The sequence below is a fragment of the Larus michahellis genome, chromosome 9 (assembly GCF_964199755.1).
Source record: "Larus michahellis chromosome 9, bLarMic1.1, whole genome shotgun sequence".
Taxonomy (NCBI): Eukaryota; Metazoa; Chordata; class Aves; order Charadriiformes; family Laridae; genus Larus; species Larus michahellis.
The window spans coordinates 20,527,030-20,545,619 of NC_133904.1; the positions used below are offsets into that span (position 1 = coordinate 20,527,030).

General features: G+C 40.9%; 1 protein-coding gene across 3 annotated transcripts in view; it reads left to right on the top strand.

Annotated features, from left to right (window-relative positions):
* Positions 1-18,590, top strand: part of TMEM266 (transmembrane protein 266) — an 89,688-nt gene that overhangs the window by 69,284 nt on the left and 1,814 nt on the right. For all 3 annotated transcript variants that reach the window (XM_074599770.1, XM_074599771.1, XM_074599772.1), the window contains exons 11-12: positions 1,771-1,957; positions 13,913-13,963. In XM_074599770.1, coding sequence (XP_074455871.1) covers positions 1,771-1,957; positions 13,913-13,963 — 238 coding nt within the window. The remainder of the gene's footprint in view (positions 1-1,770; positions 1,958-13,912; positions 13,964-18,590) is intronic.

Below are 18,590 nucleotides of genomic sequence, written 5' to 3' on the forward strand. Positions count from 1 at the left end.
CACTCCCAGTTTGCTAATTCTTCCTAGCTGATAGGTTAACACAAAAAACACCACCTGGGACCTGCCATGGAGGTTTCATTGCAGGAATCAAGGAGCAGGGCTGTATTTTGATATTTGCTGATACTATCTGGCTCCTCTGACTGCCACTGTCAGAGGACCTTTGGCTAAGAGGAGGGAGCATGTCATGCAGCCAGCTGTCTGCAGCGGACAGACCTCTGTCCTCTGATATCAAGAGAGACGAAAAGCTGTGTGCTTTGTTAGATCCCTCTATGGGGTGGTTTGAATGTGATCTGGAAAGCTTAAACTGCTCTTTTGCTCGCTAGATTTGAGCCTTGCAGTGGGCCTTCCAGTTATTGTAGTTCCTTCCCCTATGCTCTGGAAAGCAGATAGTCTCCAGATGTGGCAAACTGGAATCCCTTTTTCTTCCCTCTTTTTTTTTTTATTTCTAAAATCTGCGGAAACTCTGTCTTGTTTCCCTTCCAGTCGCTTACACGGCTTGGAGGAACTGCTGATGCTCTGCAGCGCGCCTGGGGTTTGCGCCGTGTCTGATGTGGACTGCGGTGGAACAGACTAGGTCCACTGACGGATTCCAAAATCTGACAGCAAAGTAATTTGAGTCAGCATCTGAGAGGCAAGAGCCAGAACCAGATTCATTTAGCCTACATGCTATTACACACCAGTTTTCAAGCATGGAGGTGCTAATTCCATCTCTGTTGTAAATGCGGAGTGACAGGTGCAGTGTGGCTCAACGTAGCATCGTGCTTTCTGATGGCTTTTCAGGCCTTGAACTATGGCAGGCCCAGCAATGCTAAATTTTAAATGCCTTAGCCTATTACTCGCCTCATTTGCTTTTCCCTCTCAGACTCTCTATAATTAGACGTGACTTGGTCACTGCTGTACTACTGATCTTAAAAAGAGTTTTAAAAAGAGAAACTGTCTGCCATACAGCCCCACAGCTGTGCTGGATGGCAGAGGGGAAGGACGGTGGGATCTTGTAGTGCCTCTTTAAGGGTTTAAAAGGGTCTCTGCTGCCTCTCCAGAAAAATTAGTTTCCTTCTTGCATTGTGGAAGACCTATGACTGTCAAACACAAGAGAAAAATGCTGTGTCCATCAGTCAGATTGTACCCAGTAGCATCTGTCTTTTTGTCAGCGGCTGCTGTATAACACCAGTCATGAGGCAAATCCCCTCCTGACTGCAGAGACTGTCGTGGCTTGTATATTTGAGGGGACTGGCCAGAAAAGTGGCAACCTTACCAAGGGTTTTCTGCACACTGTTGAGATTTCAAGCTGGAAGAGGACTGTGGTGTCCCTCCCCTTTGCCCAGTTAGTGGGGGAGGACCATCCTGGGTACTGCTTAGAGAACCTCCCTCCACAGAAATCCTCATTACGCACTCTAGCAGATTAGGGATGTTTGTCACGAACCTAAATCCGTACGTGCCTGTTAAGAATTCTATAAAGATTTCATTTGATTTGGCAGTTATGTCTTTTAAAAATTGTCCAAAATCATATCTTCAGGATGCAGACATGTACAAAATTAAGAACGGCATGAGGCAGTCATTATTTTTAGATCATGTGAACAATGATCCGGCTCACATGGGCTCTGGGAGAGCATCGGAAGCTTGGACTCGCATCCTGGCTCAACCACATCGTGTGTACTGTCACCAGTTGGTAGTGGTTTAGTGATAAAATGAGTAATAGGTCCTCAACTGTAGAATATAGACTTCTGGCCATGCTTATACATGAATATGTGGTGGTGTTTTTTCCTCTAGTTTGAAATCAGGCAGCTGAGGGCCCACCTTGCTCAGCAGGACTTGGATCTGGCTGCAGAGAGAGAGGCTGCGCTGCAGGTCCCACATGTACTGAACAAACAGAGCAGCAACAGGTACAAGGTGGTAGCAACTGAAGATTCAGACGATGACACCACTGAGAACATCACTGAGCTGCGACCCCCACGAGGTGAGTGCTGCCTGCGTGCTGCTGCCCACTGGCACAGCTGGGTCCCTTACATGGAGTTATTGAACTTACTAAATATTTTTGCTCTACCAGGGAATTGATTACTTTCCCTGGAGACTGCATTTTCCCATTTTTGCAAAGAGGCTGCATCTGCTTCAAAGTGGCAGGAGCTGTTGTATTTTTGAGCAGATTATGAACACACCCAATAAAATGACTCGGGAAGAAAATGACTATAATGTATCTTCCCAGTGTCCTCATGATTATATCCATCAAACGCTAAAGAAGCAGCAGCCAAATCAGATTGGCAAAATGATAATCACTCAGAGGTAAAAGCAGGGAAGTTGAGAACAATGTTGAAAAACAGTTTTGGTCTTTGGCCACTTGCATTTCTGTGGTTTAGAGAGGACCCACGCATCAGCTGTGAAGCTTGCCTTGCCTAGAGGCTATGTTCTCACTAGGTTGCTTAAAACTGCCAATGCCGGACAGCCCAGCTGTGCTTGGACAGGGCAGCTCTGGTGCCAGACGGGGAGTGATGCACTGTGTAGGCAGCTCCTGCTCAGATGTCTAAGTGCCACGTGACTGGTGAATAACAGTCCATTGTCGGTGAGCTGTCTGTTGGGCAGGTGTGTGGTTCAGGGGAATGTCAACAGTCAGATTACTTGGATCCATTTTTTAGCACACAAGTGCTAGACCAGAAGTATTTTTGGAAATGACATGGCTGTTTTTCCTGTGATCCCCGAACCCTTCCAATGGAGTGCAGAATGTGTCCTGATCTCAGTAACAATTAACATAATATTCCAGAGGAGACAACGCTTTCTACCTTAGCAATATGTTAGTTTTCCTTGGACATCTTAGCTTGATTATTATAGCAGATGAGCAGTATGTGAATATATCTGAATTAGAGATTTGCATGCATATTTTGGTCAAACTCCTTAGAATTCAAGTAACAGAAGTACTTTAATCAAAAGGTTTAAGAGAAAAAGCTCACTGGACATATTCAAATGATAATCCTTTCCATTCTCTGCACAGTAATGAAGGCATGTAGAAATTGTTTTTGTTTTTTCCTCTTCATAATATCTAGGCGCTAACCGCAATTCAGCCATTAATTATTTCTGATTTGAAATTGTATTTAAAAGCAGGCAGTTGAGCAGACTGCCCCCTAAAATGCATTTCCCCCTATTTTGTAGGATTTCAGAGGTTTCCCAAGTGGATATATTATAATTTATGCATGTGTTCCTTGAGGGTTACATTTGGAAATGGAGAATGTTGTGCACATTATAAGGAGGTTTGCTGAAACTTTAGTGCTGTGGAGATTCATCTCAAAATTCTTCTGTCCAAGGTATTCATGCCATCATCCAAGTTAATACAAATACTCATTATTTATTTTTCCCTGTAAAATGCTGGCCATACATGCAACAAAGTAGACACACAATCTTCAGGATTGATTTCTACATTCAGTTAGGTTACGTGATTAGAGAGATGCATGCTTTTCACTGAAAAAAGACGTTCGGCAAATAAGAAAACATATATTACTTTACATATCAGGTAAGGTGCAGTTATGTTGTATTTAAACATTCATACTGAGTATACAGAATTAATTTCTGATTCCAAGAAGTCATCAAAGAATACAGGAGGAAATATTTTTTGTGCATTGTATCATATATTACATACAAAGCCTTTGTAGATGCATTATTTTGAGCAGTTGTCCTTAGAAGCGTAATTTGGGTGACTCCATTTGAACAATTGTCCTTTATGTTGAATGACGCAGGAGATGGACACAAAAAAAATTCCTTTGGTCTTACAGCAAGGGACACCCATCTGTGACAGTCTGCCATCACAGTCGAGTACCGACAAGGGGACCAAGTTAAGATTGCATGAGAAACCACAAACCCAGCAATAATAATCAGTGCTTTAGTTCACAATCCAGGTAACAGTCAATTGAGGCAGAGGATTTTGCGTGTAATTTTCTGAATTATTTTGCAAAGGAAAGTAGTAGTAAGCTACCAAGGCTTTGAATCCTGCACTAGCAGTGCTGGCTTAGAGACTGCTTCTGTGTAAGCTACAGGATTTCAAAACCTCAATGAAAAGCTTGAGAAGGCAGTTACCCCTGGGAAAGCAAGTCATGAGGCAGTCCTGCCTGGTTCTTCTTCCTCCCCACCTCAACTGGGTCTTTCTTCTCCATCTCTCCCAGCACCAACTTGCACTCCCAGTAATATGCTGGCTGTTCCTGCAGCAGCTTTCACCATTATCACTTTGGCAAGCTGCCCACATTTTCTTCATCTACAGCATGGCCATTCTGACCAATAACTGCATCAGCAAAACCTGAATGTGTTATGTTGGATGGAAGAAGAGCGTGTCTTCAGCTGAAGGTGCCTCCATTTGCACAGTGTGGAAGGTATATGTCTGGTTGGTGTAGGATCTCCCCTCCTGGTCAGGCACATGAAGTACTCCTGCGACCTGGCTCTGCAGAGCACAGACAATCAAGACCTGTAGGTCATTTGTGTATCCTCCTACTTCTCACGTGCTGTGCTGTCTTCGGGGCTTTCCACACCACTTGCTTTGCCTGGAACTGTAAGCCACCAGTGTTTTAAATCCCGACTTTCGATCAAGGGCTATGTTTTGCAAGTTAAACCTCTGTGTCAGACCACATTAGGAATTGTTTTGCATCCATTTTCTCTAAGCTGTGGTTTTCCTCCTTAAAGATTTCAGCATGATGACTGCAGTTAATCACTCTGTGTGCCACATGGCATTTGTGAGCTTTGAAAACTATCTGCAGTTGCACTGACTAAATGGAGGGGAAATAAGGGACTAGGTTGCTAATACTGTTAAAAGAAAAGCTACAGTTCAGCTGTTGGGCAAAACAGGCTCTGATGTGCTGGTCACTTATGCTCTGGCAGGACATTAGCCCTACATACAACACCTGAGGGTAGGGTATGGCATGGAATGCATGTGTTTGTGCCAAACTTAACTTTGTCAGCCTTCAAAAAAATCACGGTCTTTGGAGACCCCTGAATTCTGCCAAACCAGCAAGCTTGAGTTGGCTGGAGAACATACTGCATGAGAAAATGGGATATTCCATCTCAAGCTAATCTTATTTCCCCCATCTATATTGAACAATGGAAACATTCAGTGCAGAATACTTTACCGCGAAGGGGTTATGGAATAAGAAAGCATTCAGACTCATTTCCCTACCTGGGAGTTTTATGGAATAGTGCATAAGTTAAAGCTCCTCAGGGGCAGCTGTAGCTTGTACTCTGGTATTTACACTGGATTTTGTGCAACCATTTACTACAGCGTTCAGTAAGTCAGTCAGGTAACCCCAGCATCACATGGTGCGCTCAGCACCTCAGGGAATTTGTGCAGGGATGCACTGTGGCCCGCACCAGGAGAGCGCTGTGTGTGCGGCTGATATGGTCGCTTTCAGTATGTGTTTTCACCCAGCTTTTCTTTCTGCAGACCTCTTTCTCTTTTTATCTGAAGTGCCTTAATTGCTGGTACGAGAGGCAAGAGCTCTAGTCAGATGGTCAACGGGCTCTGAAAGCATCCCATAACTCCTCAGATAATATTTCATGCCTCTTCTTGGAGGACACTTCTTGAGGCGGTACAGCTGTAAGCTGTTTGTGGCCTGGTCAGTCCTGTGCTAATTATCTGAGTAATGATCTGGTTGCTGCCTCACATGCTTCTGTCTCCCCAGAGTAGTTCACCAAGAGACCTCCTAACATAGTAGGAATAACTCTGTGGAAAATGTATGGATATATGGTATTTTCTAATTAATTTGGCTAAGCAGCAGGAAATTTTTCACCTTTAACTTGCTTTGAATGGAGGTTTTATTTGTCTTGCCAAAAAATTGATCTCCAGAGCGGACAAACAGGAAGGCTAAAACACAGGCTTCAGCATGCAAGTCAAAGTGTGCCATTATCAGTGCCAGGAAAGATGATGGACTCAAGAGAAGGGCAGGACTCCAGGAGCTATAAACCTAGGGCAAAGCTGTGACATTAGCTGCACTGTGAGCACTTTGCTGAGCTTCTCTGCCTCAGTTTGTAAAGAGCTTAGGGTGAAAGCTGTTGCATGTGAATGCGCAGCAGCATCGTTAATGATTTTCAGGACCATTGTGGTCAGCCTTTCTCCAAGAGCAAGGGAAATATCCTAAGTGCTTGTCATCCCCTTTCTTCTTCCCGGAGATGGTTACCGTTTGACATAATGGCAGATACTATCCTACCTGTTCATCTCTAAATTATAAAGGAAATTTTTTCTCTTGCTGAGTTCTTACTTTGTACAGTATGTTACTGGTCATAGTCAGAATAACATCTAATGTTTTCTGCTCCTGCACAAATCATTTTTAGTGTTTGGTATACAAAGTTCCAGGCTTCAGGGAATGCCAGGTTCACAGTGCCCCATATAGCCATTAATACTTCCTTCCAAAATTTATTATTCTTTAATCTCTCCCATAATATATGAATTACAGTCCCTAGTGGAAATTCCTCATTTTCCTGCATATATCATTTCAGTTTTTGAAATTCTACACTACTGCCATAATTTAAGATTAATATGCCACCCTTCTGTTCCTTTGAGCAAGAACCGAATCCTAGCTCTGTTACTTTGCATCACAGAAAGCTTATTTTAGCTATTCTGAGTCAAATTTCCATTTTTATGGGGTTAGAAGTAAGTATTTTGCTTTGAGGGACTGCTGCAATTTATGATCATGCTTGAAGAAAAGCAAAGCTTGCTCTCCCCTTAGGTACCCGCTGTTTTGTAAGTGAAGGAAGTACGATATTGGGACGGGAACGTGAAACATTCTGGAGCTTCAGAGAGCTTCCCTTAAGATTATTCATAAGCTGTCTGAGAAGGGAAAGCAGGGCACTGGGAAGGATTTTGTCAGTTGTTCCTTGCAAGGCAGTCTGAGCTGGTTGAACACTTCTAAACTCTAAGCCAGTTCCTTTGGTGATCATCTGTTAGTGCTCTAAGAGAGCCCTGTTACGGCAGAACAATAGATAAAAAATAGTTTATGGTTATTTTCAAATGTTGAAATGTATCTACTTTGAAGCCTACTCCTGGAAATGGTTATATCGTAAGTGTACTCCACTTCCTGGTTAAACTCCATGTATCCGTGGAAGAGTGAGGATTTGGCTTCTTTGTGTAGGTGCCTCTTTCAGGCTTTGTGGTTCTCTGTGCACTGATCATCCAGGCAGGAATCAAAGGAATTAAACCTTAAGCAACACTTACATAAATGTGTGTGTAGTTAGTGAAGCTGGGCTCTTGAATTTCATATTCACCAAATGGGTGGGGTAGAAACTTTTCACTTCCAGAAGCGGTGAGCGTACAGTCACGCGTGTGAGGTTGAAGTTGTCTCCCATCATTAAGGTGCAGAGGTGTGAAGACATTGCTGACAGGTAAAGGAACACAGAAGTGGAACGTTTTCCACTGTCCAAGCATGCGGCCCCTTTCATAATAACCCCTTTCATAAACAGATCGTGCTCCATGTGACAGCAGTGATGTATTTTGCCTTCTGCCGCCATTCTAATGCTGTTCCAGCATCTCACTTTTCTGAATTATTAGAAATATTTTCCTAATTTTCCTGGTCTACATTTATTCGTTGCCAGTTTATAACAATTTGTTCTTGAACCCTTTTGCTGAAATAATTCTTTTCTTCTCCCTGATGTTTACCCAGCAAATTATTGTTTTGTTGGTAGCCGTATTCTTTCTCAATCTTTGTTTTTCTAGACTCAACAAACGTGGAGCTATTTTGCAGAGACAGACCCAAGTTCCTCTGTGCTTGCTTCAGGCTGACTGTAACAAGCCAACTCTGATGTGGATCTGCTGATCCATATTCATAGAGAACAAGGTTGGAAAGAGCATTGCGAGGTCCCCAGACCATCCTCTGCCCAAAGCCACTAGCCACGCTGACACACAGATGTCTTGCATCTCAGCCATGCTCAACTCAGCACACAGTGCTCTTGCAGCATGATCTGCTAAAGCGAGGGCCAAAGCCACCCAATTTGTTGTCAGTTAAGGATTTTGGTTTTCTGTCCCAGTTTTTCCTGGCCCAGCAGTATCTGCTGATAAGGGAGCCCATTACATATCCCAGGATTTCCTTCTGCGCAATAGCTTCCATCTCAGGTTGATTTCTTACGTAGAACGAGGCTGAATATGTTGCTCTGTTTTCTGTGCAAGATAACTTTGACAGCTCCTCTCAAGGTGGATTATCCACATGCTCAGGCATCCATCCGGCCTCTGCAGGGACTGAATATCCGTGTGAATGGAACAGTCCCGTGAGTTCTGCAGCTTGCACTAGTGTGGCAATCTGCCCTCCTTTGAAAAGCTGGGGAAGTCTCCTGGAAAGTGCCAGCTGGCAGTTCATGTTTCCTCTTGGCACAAACTGTCCAGTCCATGTTGCTAGAGGGAAAGGGAGAGAGACCTTCTAGGGCCAGCAAAGCAAAGGGGAAAAAACTCTGCTCAGGTCATCTTGCACAAGACCAGAAAGGTGGACTAGACAGTACAGCACAGCCTAGGGAGCAGGCATGTGCCTTAATAAATGGCTTTACAAGTGAGCAGTGAGCCATACTTGGACTGCTGAGGAGAAGAGGCTAGGTCTGGCTGAGAATTTGGTGATGGTGAAGTTCAGATGGCCAAGGTCAGACAGATCTGGAATGCCTGAGACTGCATGGCAACCTGCAGGGGAAATCTCTCTGGGAAGGTTACCGCTTCATTGGGGAAATTTGCCCTGTGGATTGCCAGTCTGCTCTCAGAAACACCTATAGATGCACGTTCTGTCTTCCTTTCGTACTGCACTGCAGTGGCATACTGGCTATGTTCTTTCTGGGAAAAGTCAGGTTGTGGCAGTGTCACTGGCTGAAGTCAGAGCAGCGTAGCTGTCATCACTGTTCCTATTTCTAGAAGTGTTTAGGGGACAATAACTTATCTTATAACTTGTACCTTGAAAAACCTCCCTGCTCAGAGTGTACCTTACTGTTTTTTACTGCAAAGTGTATTTTATGCTGCTTTTCTTTCCCAAATGCTTCTAAGGGGTTCTTTAAGGAGAAGACACTGTCAGATAGCAGTGGTGGAGATGAAAGATCTGCTTCTATAGAAACCTCCTAGTATAGATTGCTTTCTGGGTAAGACATTACTCTACTCTGAGGCCTCACATCCTCAGTGGGAAGCAGAAAAAATAACCTTCCGTTTCAGAAAATTCAGCTTTGAGAGACAGAAGGCAGTACAATCAATGGCAATAAAAATATGAAGTAAAATACTTTAATAATGAAATATTTTGAAAGAAATCCCTTTTTTAAGGCCTCTAATCTGAAAGATGTGCAAATGGTATTTATTGTATGCAAGGGTGTTGCAGACTCATTCACTGAAGTCATTGATGAAACAATTAAAGGTCACTGTTGAGGGACTGTAGAAATAAAAGAGAGATCTGCCTTGGGTGGAATGGCATTTATGTGTTTCACCAAATTTATTAGGTTTTTACTGGGCCAGGAGAGAGAGATTACAACATTGTCTCTTGGGTCAGATGAGATTATATGGGACTATACTCTAAATAGTTTATTACTCCCTGAACTGTTTTAGCGTGTGTTCTGAGTCTTTCAGGAAAAGAACAGGCAGATAATTTGAAAACCTTCATCAGACAAAATCCAGTAGCAGTCAGACGGATCCCGACCAAGAACCGCATGTTTTTTCAATAATAGAGATTTGGGTAGCAGGCTGAGAGATGGGATTTATTTCCCCTTCTCGATTGGACTGTACTGCTCTGAGAGCCTCGCAGAAGTGGTTGGTTAGTGTCAGGGAAGGCTGGTTTGGCTTCGTGTGAGGTAGGTGGGAGTCTGAGCAACCTTCCCGCCCAGACGTTCCCTTCTGTCTAGTGAAACGCCCTGGTCCTGTTGGAGTCAGCCCTGCTGTCTGTTTGTGGTCCCACGTTACTCTGCTGCCTCACCTCTTCCAGTTACATAGTTGGCATCTTCCACTAGCAGGTGAAGCAGTTCTGGGTGTCTCATTTTGCCATGCGATTTTGACAATCCTTCACGCCCCGCACTGCTTGAGCGGATAATGCTCATAGACTACAGAGACCAGCCTGTTTCTGCTCGTTCCTTCTGCCCAGCAAAACCTGCTCTCAGCTGAATTCCACCTCAGTGCTGCTGCAGATCTGACTGCTTCCCATCACTCTTGCTTTCTAGGGAAGATTGTAGAACCACCCTTGTTTGCCAGAGGTTAGGATGGGTTTTCATGTGGGGAAGAGCTGCCTCACTCTTACCATTCTGCCTTCTCAACCCAATATTGGATCTTCATCGCCAGATTTCCTGGGGGTAAAGGCTTTCATTCATAGAATCATAGAATGGTTCAGGTTAGAAGGGACCTTAAAGATCATCCATTCCAACCCCCCTGCCACGGGCAGGGACACCTCCCACCAGACCAGGCTGCTCAAAGCCCCATCCAGCCTGGCCTTGAACACCGCCAGGGATGGGGCATCTACAGCTTCTCTGGGCAACCTGGGCCAGGTGCTCACCACCCTCAGAGTGAAGTATTTCTTCCTGATACCTAATCTCAATCTCCCCCTCATCCTATCATTACACTCCCTGATCAAGAGTCCCTCCCCATCTTTCCTGTAGGCCCCCTTTAGGTACTGAAAGGCTGCTATAAGGTCTCCCCAGGGCCTTTACCTGGTGCATGTAGCAAGAGGATCCCAGTCACCATCCACAGACGTTTATCTAAGGTTGACATTTCCAGGGTAAATGAGGGAAATACTTTTTCCTTCTACTTCCTGCCAGTTCCTTAGTTTACTATAAATAATAGCATTTGGGCATCGGATAAGGACTTTTAAATGGAAAGTTTCTCTTCTGGAAAAGGCGGTGCAGGTAGCAATGCTGTGCATTTAAAGAGATGCGTTTATTTCTAGGAAAGGAGGAAAATTAAGTCTTCTGCATCCTGAAAATTCCAAGGTGACAGAAATAAGAAAAAAAAGTTTTAAAAAAATGGGGAAGCTATGAAGAATGAAGTATTTCTCATAATTGCCTTTCTGGAGCTGAAACTAAAATACACTGGCAGCAGAAAACCCTCTGTAGAATTTAAATAATATACGCAATCTGTCCCTCTTGTAAAAGCTGGTCTCCCCTACTCACTCATACGGACTTCCAGCATGCCACCAGCTGCAAATGCAGTTGTACTCCTGATCCCATTTGACTGCACACACTGAGCAGTGGGGACTTCATCTCGTTGTAAATCACCGTAAAGTACTTCAGCAGCGTTCCAGAGTCATGTGCAGTACTGTACTTTTTATTTGTGTAAATGTTTTGTATGCACAAATAGTTGCTTTTAGTTGTATATTTGTGGCATTTTTTTTTTTTTAAAGTCCTTGCTTTCAGCAATGCAGAATATAAGGAGAGATAACTGGAATTGTTTATAGCCTTTGATGCCCAAAGCAGCTGAGAGTCCCGTATGACTAAGATGAGTTTGTTAATTGTCAGTTTGCTTTAATGTAATGATTCAGAAACTTAATCTGTTGTTGAAATGTTTATTCTACTGTTGTTATTCCATTACTCTTTATTGGTTTTTATTCATAAGAACCTATTCCAGGTAAAAAAATATATATATGCATTTTATATTTTACATACACATGTATATATTTATACATCTATATTTTATTTATAGATAAATAGATAAGCAATGTAAAACAATGATGTTAATAAGGCCGTCACATAACAACATGAAAGCAGACAGCTCTCCCAGCCTTGTGTGCAAGTGGCCACACGCACGGCCAGGGTGATTGGTGGTTTTCCTCTGCATTCCCAGGGATCCGAGTGAGTACAACAGGATTTCTGATACAAAGAGCAGTCTATATCTCGCTGCTAAACTGGTTTGAGAGCAACTGATTGGTTTGAAAATAGTGGCCTGGTACACTCTGTGAGCTGACAGACGGATGGCCAGGGCAGCAGATGTATGCAATGCTAAAGAAGAGTTGATCTGAGCCTTGCCATAAGACATGAAAAGCAGATGAGTGACTTTTCCAAGTTGTTTTCTGTCTTGGGTGCAAAGCCTCTTGGCATTTGGGGCAGACTCCAGTGAGAGCCAAAGGGAAGGAGAGCACCCCAGTCCCCCATCCGTGGCAGAGCGCGGCCGTGGGCTTTTGCCAGGTGATGAGGAGGGGCAACCCCTGCCATGTTGAACATGCCCTCCTCCGGGCCAAACTGCACTTCTGGTTTCCTCGTTTCTCTGCTTAGAATTAGACTCTAAGCTAAATGTGCTGAAAGTGCGTTACCAGAAATACAGATATGGAGGTATTTTCTGACCATAGCTGAAGGTTCCATGCCTGAACAAGAACCTGTATGTATATGGGCTGGCAGGTTTGGTGGCATTTAGCATATAAATTATGCATGATTGAAATGAAGTGTATTTTAGTAGCAGATAGCTGAAAAGCCTTGCAATGTACTCCTAATTCAGCGGCATTGCCTTGAGCTACTCTGAGGCCTCTTTTTTAAACTCAGACATTAGCACAAAGCACACCTCTGACTGCAGGCATTTAAAGATCAACAAGGGCCAAAAAAGCTTTTAAGATCCAATGAAACCAGGAAAACAACCATGTTGCCTTTCAGTGTCAGGTTAGATTGCCTTCTTACGAGTGCAGCTATTTCAGGTACAGAGTGCTTGGTGGTTTGGGTCTTGTTGTGTGGAGAAAGCGTTCCCCAGAAAACATCTGTTTCTTTCACCTGCAAACCGCAATGTGCTGTGAAAAGGCAGGACTGAAGCCACAGAGGCCCAGGGGGACGAAGAAAATCTGGCTCAAAGGGATGAGCATGGTTTTCTGAAACACGGTATCAAAAAGAGCACTTAAAAGGAGAGAATGCTTTTAGAGCACACGATACACCGCAAATTGGGCAGGTCAGGTTGCTTGTAAGCCTGAAATTCTTCCTGGATTGCCCATACTGTTTTCTTAGCAGCAATATTTGCGTTCAGCTCAGAATTGCAACAAGAGGAGTTTGTTATTTTCTTTTTCAGCGACTGTAAAAAGTTCTGCTTTTCCGTAAGATGACAGGAAATCCCACTGTCATCTGCGGCATCTAAAACCCGTACATGCAATATCGCTGCTGCTTTCCCTTTTGCCGTCATGTCTTCTTTTTTATCTTACCTTTATTGAAGTTCAGGTGTAGCTCTCACGTAGGCACTACAAGCGTAGTACTATGCCCTTGACTTGAAAAAAATCTTTATAGCATATTTTAAGCCAACAGATAATGTAACGTTACTATTATGCTATATCTTTCATCTATAGATATATGTTATATACAACAAAGTAACTCTTTATTCATTCTAAATGAAAAAAAGAAAATACTATTTTAGAAGTAGGGATTTACACATTAAAACTACATGGATTTAGAGCTGCTGGAGAGCTGCCTTGCTGGGCTCTGGTTTTTGTTTCCCACAGCAGCGTTTGTGCTGAGCCGGAGAGGCATTTCCACTTGTTTCGGAAAACTTGTGTGGCTTTTATTGGCCATGTCATCCAAGGTGGAAGAGGGGAAATTCTAGGCTGTCTTCTGGAAACATACTGGATATCGTTTCTTCATTCAAGTCAACTGCGTTTCACAGGAACAAGTTAGAGACACTAAGAGGAAAGAGAGTGCCGACACACGGGGAAGCTGCTCAGGGACAGCGGTGATGTTGCCGTTCAGCAGGACAGCAGCAGAGGTCTCAGGAGGGGATTGCAAGTGAGAATGAGGAGCAGTGTTGGGCCGCATGAAAAAAAATACTGAAATGAGATAGAGAAACGTCTTTAGGAGAAATAAAACCTGCCCTCCCAGTGCCCCTACCTGCAGAGCTCCTAGGCCGAGTCACACCTGGTCGTCTGGCCTACAAATACACAAAAGGTGGTGTCCTGGGCACACAGGGCAGAGGAGAGCCTTTCACAGGGGGGAACTTCAACCATTTAATCATATAAATGGTCTTCTAATGGCTGCCTTTTTGTTTTTTCAGAGGATGACATGAATAATTACATCAGTCGATACTACAACGAGCCTAGCAGTGGTAAGTTTTGCTTGAAAAATGTAAATGTGAACTGTATTTTTGCATTGCACTGTGTGCTGTAAACCGGGTGAGACTGAACAATGATGTATGTCTGTCCTGGAAATGAGACCCACCGCAGCATCTCTTGGTTTGCTCCGTGGAAGTTTGTACCAAATTGTAATTCCCTAAACGTTGAGGGTTTGCTCCTGAAGGCACTCAGAATAGTTAGACCTGGGAGAGGTGAACTCCCCTTAGCTGGGCTGTCCCGGCTGCAGCACGGTTCAAACAGACCCGAGAGTGACAGCAGGGACAAAAGAGAGAAGAGAAGAGAAGTGGGGAGTGAGCTTAGCCCAGCGCCAGCCTCGGGAAGGCTGAAGGGAATGGTAAGAGACCTCAGCGGGGGCACGGTCCGTGACCCGAGGTCAGGCTACAGCGGGCTGTGCCCTGGCTGTCCCTGGCAGGTGTCCCGCTGCCATCGGGGCTGGGCAGGGCCCGGGGGGCTGCGGGGGGCTGGGAAATGTCATGGTAAGCAAGGTGGGGGGGGTGTGTGTGGGTGTGCACCTCCCCCTTATGTATATAAAGTATATAAAATTTCATATAGTTATATATTAAAAAAAAGTGTGGGGTTTTTTTAGGTATAATGTATTATATATCCCATATATACACACATTAAAAAAAAAGATGTGTGTGTCTGCATATACATGTACATATATATAGAGATATGTATATATATGTACAAGTATTATATGCATACATCCTATACATAATCCTTATATATAGTGTGTATACACAGTGAAATACAGACATATATGTCTATGTCTGTATACACATATATATGATGTTATATATATTAAATGTGTATATATGTGTGTATGCATATAAATCTATTATCCACTATATATGTATATCCCACGTATATGCACAGAAATCCCAGTATACAGACATATATAAAAAAAGATGTAAGTAAAAATATATACATGTTTATACACATATATGTACAATGTACCATATATGTATCTCCAAACATACATCCACATATATATATGAGAAGACTTATATACATACAGAGGCCTGTGTATATATACCTATATATGCATATATATAAAGATATAGGTGTATGTCTTTATATACATATAAAGATGTGTGTGAGAGGTTGTGTCTGTGTGTATACAGAGATATTTTTTCTAAATACGTTTATTAAATATATAAAAATATATAAATCTTTATGTAAAGGGGTGGGGGTGTGTGAGAGATGGTCTCTGAATATGTATACGTGTGTATATATTATAGACATAAAAGAGGTATCTATGTATATGTAGAATGAGTTATATGTTTATATCCCCATATATGCATACACACATGGAGATATATATAGATGTATATGTAACATAAGAATAAATAAAAGTGTGTGTAAGTGCATGGTTGTAAGTATATATCTATGTGTAATGTATTATATATGTATATCCTTGTAGATACATCCCTACAGTGATATACATGGGGAGATACATATGTGCTGATTAGAGATCTTCTGTTTTTTCATATAGAGACATAAAAAAATGTGACAGTGTGTACATACATACATATTTTTTATGTATTCTGTATTACATAAAATACGAATGTGTGTGTGTATATATACACACATATGTATATAATGTGTGTATGTGTGTGTGTATATATATACACACAGATATATATTGATATATTAAGACATGTATATGTGTGCAGGCATATGAATATATGTCTACATATGGTTCTATATATGTGAAGATCTATAAAGGTGTTTATGCGTGACTGTGTATATACATATATATTTTATATGTATTTTTTATATAAAATATGAATGTGTATGCCTATGTAGATATAATGTATTTTATATATATCCACAGGTATATATATTTATATATAAACATATGCCTATATGTGTGTATAACTGCATATACATAGATATGTTATTATATATAGTAATATATATTAAAAGGTGTGTGTCTGTGACTATATGCTTACAGATTTTATATGGATTCTATAGTATGCGTATGAATGTGTGTGTGTGTATATATATATAATGTAGTGTATACATGTATGCCCATATATAGATACATGGGGATATGTAAATACATATTTATATATAAAGGTAGATATATGTGTGGGACTGCATGTATAGATGTATTTTATATTATGTAATATATATAAAAACTGTGTCAGTGCATATACATATATTTTTAATATGTATTACCTATAATATGGATATAGCTCTGTGTGTGTATCATGTATAGGTATAATGTATTTTTTATATATATATATCCCTATGTATAAATTCCCCATATATACAGAGAGGGGGAGAGAGAAAAAAATATGTGTGTATGAGACTGTATATATTTTTAAATAATTATATATATTTTTAAAAGAGAGGGTGTAAGAGAGACTGTGTCTGTATATTTGCATATATTTATTATGTATAATCTGTATTATGTGTATATTTTCTATATATGTGTGTTTGTGTGTATATACGTGCGTGTAGGTACATGGTATTTTATATATAGGTATATTCCCCATACATTCCCCTATATATGTGTGTGTATATAAAGCTATTTAAGTGTGTGTATGCAGACAGATACGAAGACAGGTAAAGGTATGTGTAGCTACCCAGAATATTTTATATATATATATATAAAAATAATATATGTATATATAATTTTTATATATATATATATGGGTGGGTATGTGAGAGCCTGTGTATATACACAGATAGTTTATCTATTATATATGAGTGTATCTATACACATATATGTATTATGTTCTATATATAGTAGATATAAGATGCAGTACATATATAGGTAGAATATATTATAAATGGGGATACTTACACACACACACACACTTTCTATAAGTATGGATAAATGCATATATATATGTGTGTGTATATAAAATCTGTACGTGTGTATAGACTGTCTATACATACACACATAAATTATACATAGCTGTTAAAAATACACGTGTGCGTACACAAATAGCTATTTGGTATTACTTTTATTTGTGTATAGCTCTCTGTGTGCATCCCATATAGAGCTGTATGACTCTATACATAGGTGTATGGTTAAAACGCTAGAGGGCAAGGAGGGGAGGTGTGAGTGACCCTGTCTGTGTATATGCATATAATTTAGTGTGTGTGGGCACCTATAGGTACAATGTACATATTACATATGTATCTCCCTCTGTATACACATTCCTTGTGTATGTACTCAGTGTGAAAAACAAATAAATGGTACGTGCGTGTGTATGCTAGTTCAAGACAGGTAATTATACGTATTTAAAGGGGGACTATGTATTATATAGTGTATGCATCAAGTGTGTGTGTACATATGTATACTGTATTATATACGGGGCTCCCAGCAGATGCCCCCCCAGCTATATAGATCAATCTATACAAAAATATTACATGTATATAAAATATGTGTGGGAGAGTGAGCGAGCGACTGGGTATAGAGAGAGACACACACACTCTCACTCACTCTATTATTTATAGATGTATAGCCCTCTGTATTTATCCCCATTATACATGGTGTGATATATATAAATATGTATCTGTACAGCTATATAAATAGAGGTATGTGTTCATGTATTTTATGTATATATACGTATAACCCATAAATACATATGCACAGAGAGAAATACATACATACATTTATTGATAAATGTAGAAGGGTTGTGTGCATTCAGTAACAACAGATAATTGTATGTATTTAAAGGGCGGGACTATATATACAATGTCTGTACATATCTAGGTATAATGTAGTATACATGGAGCGCATAACACACGCGCTTGTGCACTCACTTTCCCCCACTCCCCATGAATCTATATATAAATAAAGATTATGTGTAAATAAAATGGGGGGGGGGAGGGTGAGAGAGACTGTGTATGTATCTACGATATATATGTGTGTGTACATATAAAGGTATACAGTATTATTTGTAGCTATATATCCCTCTATACATCCCCAAATCTACTTGGAGAGCTACTAAAAAAAAAAAAAAAAACCAACTCCAAAACAACCCAGTGTATTTATCTCTATGTGTAGGTATAATGTATTCTAGCTGTATATTCCTCTATATGCATTCCCCGTGTATATACACACAGAGTGATAAATACATAGATAGCTATATATAACAGTATGCATATGTGTGTATAAGAGCAAGTGTGTGTATTCTATTAAATTCTATGTATTTAAAGGGGGGGACCATGTATTACATAGTATACGCATCAAATGTCTGTGTGTAGGTGTAACAGATTATATATGCAGTTCCTTATACATACACACACATTCCCCATATCTATAGGAATAAATCTATATTTTATTTAAATATGTGTTTATGTGTGTATATGTATATGGTATTATTTATAGCTATGTATCCCTCTATATACATTCCCATTATATATAAAAGCAATATATAAACTAAAGAGGGGGTGTTCATGTGTACGTGTAATGTATTATTATTATTCCTCCTTTCTATACCCATTCCCCTATATCTACAGACACACACATATATAGATAGATATCTATATAGAAAAGGGGCGTGTGTGTGCATGAGAGTATTTGTGTTAGGCTGTTGCATTTTGATCATAGGTTAATTATATGTATTTAAAGGGGGG